General features: G+C 22.3%; 2 protein-coding genes across 3 annotated transcripts in view; one reads left to right on the forward strand and one right to left on the reverse strand.

Moving 5' to 3' along the window:
• Window positions 1-3,433: 3,433 nt before the first annotated feature.
• LOC102679257 (male-enhanced antigen 1) lies at window positions 3,434-4,589 on the forward strand. The gene is made up of 4 exons (XM_006618801.2): window positions 3,434-3,585; window positions 3,751-3,946; window positions 4,017-4,088; window positions 4,172-4,589. Exons 2-4 carry the CDS (start codon window positions 3,770-3,772, stop codon window positions 4,382-4,384), a joined length of 462 nt encoding a protein of 153 aa, XP_006618864.1. The 5' UTR covers window positions 3,434-3,585; window positions 3,751-3,769; the 3' UTR covers window positions 4,385-4,589.
• An 85-nt stretch (window positions 4,590-4,674) lies between these two features.
• LOC102679381 (sodium- and chloride-dependent GABA transporter 1-like) overlaps window positions 4,675-9,567 on the reverse strand; it is a 5,701-nt gene continuing 808 nt past the window's right edge. Inside the window, exons 2-14 of one of the 2 annotated variants that reach the window (XM_006618802.2) lie at window positions 8,266-8,562; window positions 7,901-8,120; window positions 7,717-7,818; window positions 7,473-7,641; window positions 7,260-7,392; window positions 7,061-7,195; window positions 6,862-6,965; window positions 6,294-6,418; window positions 6,098-6,210; window positions 5,907-6,038; window positions 5,629-5,832; window positions 5,027-5,194; window positions 4,675-4,944 (exon numbers count right to left, since the gene is read on the reverse strand). In XM_006618802.2, the coding sequence (XP_006618865.1) occupies window positions 4,846-4,944; window positions 5,027-5,194; window positions 5,629-5,832; window positions 5,907-6,038; window positions 6,098-6,210; window positions 6,294-6,418; window positions 6,862-6,965; window positions 7,061-7,195; window positions 7,260-7,392; window positions 7,473-7,641; window positions 7,717-7,818; window positions 7,901-8,120; window positions 8,266-8,499 (1,938 nt within the window). In that variant the 5' untranslated portion in view covers window positions 8,500-8,562 and the 3' untranslated portion in view covers window positions 4,675-4,845. The remainder of the gene's footprint in view (window positions 4,945-5,026; window positions 5,195-5,628; window positions 5,833-5,906; window positions 6,039-6,097; window positions 6,211-6,293; window positions 6,419-6,861; window positions 6,966-7,060; window positions 7,196-7,259; window positions 7,393-7,472; window positions 7,642-7,716; window positions 7,819-7,900; window positions 8,121-8,265; window positions 8,563-9,567) is intronic. The other variant, XM_006618803.2, reaches the window with a different exon arrangement.

A 9,567-nucleotide genomic window follows, 5' to 3' on the forward strand; every position in this document is an offset into this window, starting at 1 on the left:
TTTTCTTATTTCAGATGATCAAACGAGTTAGTTTGACCGTACGCGATAACCTTTCACTACTTTCTTAGGCTGGTTAGCAGATATATTTTTTTCATTAGGTATAATGGAGGATTAGGTATATTTACATTGCGGTTTTGCGATTCTATTAATCCCGGAATGAAACGAACATGTTGAATTTATTATAATTTGCAAACTTTTTAACTTTAATGAAAAAATTATCGAGAGAATATCTGTTAAAAAAACAAAATTCTATTTATACATATATATCATATTTATTTTTTCCATTCTTAAAGATTTAATAACTTTTTTACAAATTTTAATTTTGATTTTTTTTTTTAATTTTGAAGTTGATTAATAAAAATAAAAATCGTTGGAATTATAGAAATATATAAAAAAAAAAATTTTACGTAAAAAATATTAAATTTTATGTAAAGTTTTTAAATTTTTCGTAAGAAATATAGCAATAATAGTGTTTCATAGTATTAAAAAGATAAGAAAATCTGATAATCGACAATAATAATATACTTTATATTTAGATATCTAATAATATATCTGATAACATATATAATATATTTATATTAAATATCAAAGTATCAAATATATGAATTCTAATATCATAATATTAGACAATTTGATACATCTAGATAATAATTATAAAATAAGATTATAAAATCTAAATATTTATTTATTTTAATTATTAATTTATTTTTTATGGCTATAATGAATGTAAAATATTGATATATTTTTTAAAAATAAAATAAATTTAATGTGATTAAAGATAAAGAAATATTATTATTTCTTTATTAAATTTAAATAATTAATTTAATGTTGTATGTTTTTAATAATGTATATATATTTGGAGAAAGTTGTTTAGAGAGAGATTCATCATACATCTCGTTATACCTTGAAATAAACAATTTATGACAAAAGAATCCAAACTTTTTATAGAATCGATGTAATGAATAATAATTTGACTCTGTTTTAGTTATTGGAATAATGAATCAAAAAATCAAAAATTTATGCTTCAAAGTTTGCTTGCTAGGACTATAATGATTATTCCAGATTGTTCAAATTTATTTAATAATTTTTAAAATAAAAATTGTTGTTACATTGAATGTTATATATATGTATCAATAATAGTGTCAGTATGTGATCGTCACCCATCTACTATTTCTATATATTTATACATGGCAACCAGTATTCAAAATGTATAAATTATTATTATTATTATATAATAATTATTATATAATTATTATTATATAATAACAATAATATTTGTTAATATCTTAAATTATTATTTGTAAACCAGATAGTAGACAATATAGACCACAATCCTTCAGATTATGAGCTTTCGATCGAATTATTATACTTCTTTAATTCTTTAATTCTTTAATTGTTCTTAAATCTGTTTCTTTAATTCGTTGATTCAATAATTAAAATTATATCCAAATATATTATATTATATGAGGGCACTCTAAATCTTGATACATTCTAATTTTAATTTGTAAATTAATATTATGTTTATAATTTTTTATTAAAACTATATGATTATAATTTTTGTTGTCTTAGTTAACAATTAATTAGTTGTATATAATAATGTTTTATTAATTAGTTTTTGTTCTAAGAATTTTAAAATTATATTTTTTACTTACAAAATTGTAAGTAATGAAAGAAAAAATTCGACAAACGAATTTTCAATAGCTTCGTTTTTAAATAAAATGTTTCAAATTGTCTTCCTATTTTGTTTGTTTCTACGCCAAATGGTCTCTGGCATCAAAGTACTAGTATGATATGTTTAGAATATGTTACATTTTGCAAGATTTTTATATTAAAGATATATTGTAAAAATTTAATATATCTTTTCTATTCTTTTATATAAATAACATTTAAATTTTGAAAATAAAATGTTGAAAATACGATCAATTAACATTTCATACTTCATCTGAATCAAAAATAAGTATAAATAAAAACAAATAGTAGAAAAAGAATAGAGATAATATAAGAACTGAGGATCAGCGCCATCTCTTGATTATTTTTAAAAAGATGTTTTTATCATTTAAATATAAATGTTCAAGAACAAAAAAAACTGCGTCAAAATCTAATTAATTTGATTGTCTTTTTTACCTAAGTTATTGATAAAAAATTTTATAATTTATATATATATATATATATATATGTATTATATAATAATATAATATATAGGTTATATATATCTTGTATATTTTTATATCTCATGTACATATTTTATATATAGGATATTAATTCAAGAAATATCTTTGAAGATATTGTCATAATCATATTTAATAAAATTTATTAAATAGTAAGTAATAATAATAGTAATTGAAGTAAATCAATTTTTTTTATATTGACTGTATTTTTTCGCTCAGTCATTAGCATTCATTGTGCATTATTCAAATTTATTCTTGTATGCATATTAGTCACATTTATGCTTTGCAACTATATTTATGTAATCTTTTACTTATTCATTTCATATTTTATAGAAGTTTGATTCTAAAAGCAAAAACAATAATAAAATACAAAAAATGATATACACAAATATCGAATAAATCTGTTAATTAACTTCTTCTTCACTAATTTTGATGACTTCGAAATATATAACAAAAAGCATTTTAAGCAATACTTCCTTTCATATATAATTGTCGATTTTAGTTTATTTGTAAAAAATTTATGTATTGAATATTGTTTATACAAAATACACACATGTATGTGATAATATATTATTTATTTATTATATTATTATTATTTAATTATTTATATAAACACAATAATGAATAAATTAATCATTATATTAAAATATATCTATTTATAGCAAGGTTGAAAGAAAATAAAATATAAGACAATTTTTGGATAAAATTATTAAAATTTTAATATTATAATATATAGCAATAGCAATATGATAATCAATTAATTTTTCCATTATCGTAAAAAAATCTTAAAAAGATACGAAATCATAAGTAATTCATAAAGATTCGAATCATAAGTAGTATATTAGATAGATTCTTTAATATGTTTATAATATAATAAATACTTGATAAATAAATATTGATATACACTATTAATATATATATAAAGAATTCAATAATACAGCATATACACTATCACTGAGATATATATATATATATAAACATAAATTCAATGATATAATAGTGAATTCTTTTTTGAAAATAAATTGACTATGTATAAAAAAAATTGTTTAAAATAATATTTTTAACAATATATTTCAAATTCAATTATGAAACAATTAATCACTAGTTAACTAGAAAAAATAACCGATTATTTAAATGACCGTTAGTCAAAATATTTATTATTTACATAAAAAAATTTATTAATATTAAAAAAAAGTTTAAACGAATATGATAAATAAACATATTTTTTTTAAATATTATTTATTACTATTAAAAATATTAATATCCAATTATTATTTTCAAATAAATAGTTTATTTGAATAGCTGTATAAAACAGTAAGATATTACGAAGTACACGAAATCAGCTGTGAATTGTCAAATTTTCCTATTGTAATAAATTTTTCAATATTTATAAGTTGTTTAATATAAAAATATCAAGGTAAGGAATTTGATTATTTAATTCTTAATTTTATTTCTTTGAAAGAAAAATATTAATAAATTTTAATATAAAAAGTAATGACATACATGAAAAGTAAGGTTAAGAACTCTTAATTTTTAACAAGAAAATCTATTTAAAATATTCATAAAAATCTTTTTAAAATAGAAATAAAACGTGATGCACAATGTCTCCTGATCCTACACAAGAACCTATTGAAGAAACATTAAGTACACCGAATTTATCTCTTGATACTAGAGGAATAAATACATCTGATAGTGAAGATGATGATATAGGAATGGCAGGATATGTACCACTATCTCAGATTCCTGCAGATAGTGATCCAATGTTGTATGAGGATGAAGTATGTTTATTATTTAATAATATTTTATTTATGCATAAATATTTATAATAATAATATTTTTATGTTTTAGGATGATGAATGGATAACTAATGTAGGTGAATCTAGTCAAGTATTGAGAGCTCCATTATTAGAGTCACAGCATGTATGTTCCTTAAATTTAAAAAAATATTAAATATTTTATAAAATATTAAATGTTTTTTAATAATATTTTATATTTTTTATTAGGATTGTATATCAGAAACAATAGAAATTTGGTCATCTCCCCATCGATCAAATATTGATATGGATGCAGATAAAATTAATCAAGTTAAATCTATGATGGCATCTTTTACTTTACCAATTACAGCAATTCCAGAATGGGCAAAAGCTATATCGGAAGATCAATGGAAAGAACAACTCATTGGACGTATTAAAGAAATGCAAAATGGAGAAAAATAAATTTAAGTATTTTAATTAATTTTTTTATATAAAATTATGTATATAGTTTGATATAAATTAAATATTTAATTTTTTTTTGAATTATAAAATTGAAGTCCATTGATAAATGTAAAATTTCAAAGTAATCATGTGGTGACATTTAATCATATTTAGTCATATACAGTAGACAAATTTGATATTATGTAAAGTATAATAAATAAAATTATTTATTTTATCTTAATCGAATTCTTATTTAAAATCTATTTGTATATTATTTTATAAATTTATCTTATTATTAATATATAACTTCATTTATATAAGCACTATGTTTTTTATTTGTTTATGATAAATGATTACATGAATATATATATTATATATGATATGATATTGCTTAACATATGAAATCATGTTTTGTCTCAGTCATTCATTGCAAAGAACACACTTGCATCATTGATGGATTTCAAATAAACATACAATGATATTTATAATTCGAAATCACTAATAGAGGCAGCTTTTGTGGGATTCAGTTTCATTCGTAATGTAGCAACATTATCTTCTATTCTTATTAATTTTCGGAATTTCTGGAAAAAAATATTATTTCAATCATATATAAAGAATTTTATAGATAAAATAAAAAGATTATAATAATTTATAGTATTATACTTCAGAGATAGTTCCAGATGTTGTGAACCAGATATATATCATATATCCGGGAATACATAACATTGAAGATAGACCACAAAGCCATCCTAATACATGACTCCACCATGGATACTCATATGTAAGATATTTTACAGGAACAAATTTAATTATGTTAAATGTGAAAACACCCTAATTTGAATTTAAAGATTTAATTAACTGAATTATATAAAATGAAAATTAATAATTATTTGTATATATAGGATGTTAATATTCAGGATGTTCATAGAATATTTTAAAAAGCTCGATTTTAGAGATCTCAATAAATATAAAAATTAATACTTACATAAAAATGTTGGTTATTTATTAAATTATGAGCAATTGAAATTTGCATTAGACAAATGAAATAGAAGAGTAAGATGTTATCTATTTTATTGTTGTTAAAACATTTTTACTTTGTTTTATTTAAGACAAATTTAAATTATTTATAATATAATAAATAAGCTCCATTTTTATCTATCAACTTTTGCGTTTGTTTCAATTCATTTTCAATTTCAAGTCAATTTCTATTGACTTGAAGCTATGTATATATTAATATTTACACATAGATATATATAAAATCTTACCACACAAATGGCAGGAGTAGTAATGGTCCAACATATTTTCCACCAACAACAAGGATAATAACCAATCATGTCACGAATTCCATCATAAAAACGATTTACACCAAATGCCCATGAGATAGCAATACATTCAAAGAACATTAAAAACAAAAGACAAAATCCGCTTACAGCATATGAATCTAAGAGTTGAAATACATACATTCCTCCCTGAAAGTATTATGAGTTTTTTCAATAATTTATTCATAGTTAATAATAAAATTTAATTTTTATTAACTGCTTACTTCAGTAATGCAAAAAAGACCAATAAGATATGAGACAAAGCATACAATTGCTATAAATAATTCTTTTCGTTTTCTGAGAAGTCGCGGCCATTCATCTACTGCAGCCGTAATAAAGCCTTCAACTGTACAAAACTATAAAACATAATAAATGATCATTTTCATTTTCGTTTTATTAAAATATCTTAAATTACCTGACTATCTAAGCCAATAAGTATAAGCATGAAAAAGAATAAACAAGACCAAATTGATGATCCTGGTAATTCTAGAACTGCAGAAGGATAAACCAGGAAAGCTAAACCAGGACCTAATTAAAACATTTACAACAATAGAATATTAACGAAAAATCATAGGTAATATATATGATTTAATATTAATTATTAAAATTACCGGAAGCCGCAACATCCGCAACGGGCTTTTGTTGTTCATGAGCCATGAAACCAACCACAGAAAATATAACAATACCACTAAGCATACTAGTACAAGAATTTACTGTACAAACAATAAGTGCGTCTCTAAAATAAATATGAATTTATAAATTATATATATAAAATATTATTATATTCGTGAAATACTTTTAAAGAGTTAATTCTAGAGATCAAAAAATACAGAAGTTAATATACAAATATTATTTATTTAATATTATCTATTTATTTAAATTATAAGCAATTTAAATTTACGTGAAACGAAGCAAAGCAACAGCATGATGAAATAGAACTATCTGATTTTGTGTGTTGATTTGTTTAATACAAAGTTAAATTGTTTATAATTTAATAAGCCTCGATCGATATTTTTATTGATTTTTATATTTGTTTTTGCTTTTAAAATCAATTCTTTAAAAATATTTCACAAATATATAAATATTCTGTATACGTAAGAAATATAACGAAATCAAATTTAATTAAATTTAACTAGATGAAATGTATATACTATGTTTAAGTAAGCATAAGTTATTTACTTATAAACATTATTGTTGAATTTATTATAACTTCCAAGAGCAACTAGTGCACCTAAACCCAATGCGTAAGAAAAAAATATTTGCGTCACTGCATCTATCCATACCTATAAAAATTTATTAAAATATATTTTAATTTATAATCCAATGAGATATAGAATTTAAATATTATTAGAAAAAAAAAAAAATAACATTTTAATACCTCGGGATCACTGAGTTTCGAAAGATTTGGAGTTACATAATATTTTAAACCTTCCATTGCTCCTGGCAATGTTAATCCTCTTATTAATAAAATCGTTAGTAATGCATATGGAAATAATGATGTAAAGTATACAACCTGTACAAATTAGCAAACAAAATCAAAAATTTTATTGAAATTATAAATAATTATAAAATCATACTTTTCCAGTCCATTTTACGCCTTTCCAAATACAGAAATAACACATGATCCATACAACAGCCAATGTACCTGCTAGTTCCCATCTTATTGAACCTATGTTCTCTATACCATCAGAGATTTGAAGAGTACGCCTCCTTTTCAAAATAAAAAGAATATATACATTAAAATATAATCATAAAACAAAAATTATAATAATTGTATTATATAAACTCACTCCCAAAATTCTTTCACTGGATCTTTCAGTAAAGCGTGACTTAAATTACCGATTGGGGTAGAACATATAATATCTTCATCTTGAGCCCAACATAATGCTTCTAAACGTTCCGTAGGCGTAAGACAGTAACGTGTATTCCAAGGATTGCCGCATGTTCTCCATGGAAGATCTATATACATATTTAATATTGAAAAATTCTATTCATTGCAAAATTTTATATATGTTATTTTTATTATTTTCGTACCAATTCGTAAAGAAACCAAAAGATAAAAAAGTGCCCATGCTAATATAATGATATAATATATATTAGTCCAACAAGAAAGTACACAAGTAGCGTATCCAATACCTATTTATAAAAAAATCATAAATAATAGTTTAATAATTTATAGAATATAAATATAATATAAATATCCTAATATAATATAAACCTTTGAAAATTGGAGCTATTTTAAAAACACCTAATCCACCTATAGTCATCATTTGTCCCAGTGATAATTCCATTAGGAACATGGGTACTCCAGCAAGTGCAAGAGCAATAAAATAAGGAACCATAAAAGCTCCACCGCCATTTTTATAACAAAGATAAGGAAATCGCCATAAGTTTCCTAATCCTATAGCCAATCCTACTACAGAGAGGATGAATTCAATCTTGAAAAAATAAGAATAATTTGATTTTAAATATTAATTTTTAATTATAACATATGTGCATTGTATATATGTGTGTATCTTTAATTGTCTTTTTTTGTTGCAGTTTTATTGCTATAATTCACGTTAATATTTTTTATATTTTCACCTTACTGCTCCACATTCCTCGATCTGGCAATGTTTTAATTTCCTTAAAAGCTGAAGATTGCAAACATTGAATCGCTTCAAAGCGAAAATCTTGCTCTTTACCGCCATTTGAAACTCTTACGGGTGGTTCAGCGAATAAAGCTTTTAATTCTTGAACTGGATTCACAGGTTTACGTGGCAGAGGACTAGTGGACCTATCTACCTTGGATATTTTAGAAGATTCGCTCGAAGGCATTATTTTCTCTCCGAAATATAAATTCAATCGAATTCACCTCATTCTATTAAATCTTGCTTCGATCTGTAAACAAAGATGAAGGAAAACCTCTAAGAATTGAATTTCTAAAGTTGTCAAATGTTTAAATTACGGTAGATTATCAAACTTATGATTAGCTTATAGATTTAGCTATTGATATTATTTGTTATAACTTTTATTCTTTGATTTTATTTACATCTTGAATTTGTATATATTAAAAAAATGTTAACATTAAATAAATTTATAATGAATGGTAAGTGAAAGATGACGCGATCATTTCTAAAGAACTTTGAATGTTTAACAGTCATCGTAGTTATATGAGATACGGTTATACAAGGGTCTTGATGATGATGGATGACAGACAATGAGCCACTTCCGGGAATCACGTTTGTTAAACGTTGTTCCCATCAGGCAACCTTGTCCTATTTTATTAATTATCGGTAAAAGAAACAATGTCATCGGAGATCATCACATAGAACAATGAACTACGATCGGCGGACGTCTTTCTACCATAAAACCATTCGGATTTAAAATTTCCAATTTACTATGTAGGAAGTAGAAAATTATTCATCAGCAATTTTGTCGTTCTATTTTAAGTAGTCAATATCTTAAGAGATCTCTAGTAAATTATTACGTTTATTAATGGAGATATATATGTATAAGGATCATTTAATTTTCAAATAAACAAATTCTTATATCAACGATAATTAACAATTTCGTCAATATTTTTTAAATGATACTGTCTTATAAATATATCTTATAGTATAAAACAATTTATAACTTCTACACTTCAATTATATAATAAACTCAATTGTATAACTTGAATGAACGATAAATTAATCTTTATGATATTATCACTTAATACTCATAATAATGATTATTGATACAAAAAAATAATAGATTTCATATAATTTATAACAAAAAAAATAAATAATTATATATTATATATAAATAATAACAGAAATGTTTTTTATAATTTTAAAAAAGTTATTAATATAAATATTATTATAAATATTATAAAAAAAGTTTAAATTTATTTACTTTTGTTAA

Source organism: Apis dorsata, unplaced genomic scaffold (genome assembly GCF_000469605.1).
Source record: "Apis dorsata unplaced genomic scaffold, Apis dorsata 1.3 scaffold_376, whole genome shotgun sequence".
NCBI classification, from domain to species: Eukaryota; Metazoa; Arthropoda; class Insecta; order Hymenoptera; family Apidae; genus Apis; species Apis dorsata.

Excerpts from the sequence above, each read along its gene's own strand:
- LOC102679257 (XM_006618801.2), top strand. The coding sequence starts at position 3,770 with ATGTCTCCTGATCCTACACAAGAACCTATTGAAGAAACATTAAGTACA. Across the intron at positions 3,947-4,016 it reads CAATGTTGTATGAGGATGAA|GATGATGAATGGATAACTAA; the intron begins GTATGTTTATTA and ends TTTATGTTTTAG. Across the intron at positions 4,089-4,171 it reads CATTATTAGAGTCACAGCAT|GATTGTATATCAGAAACAAT; the intron begins GTATGTTCCTTA and ends ATTTTTTATTAG.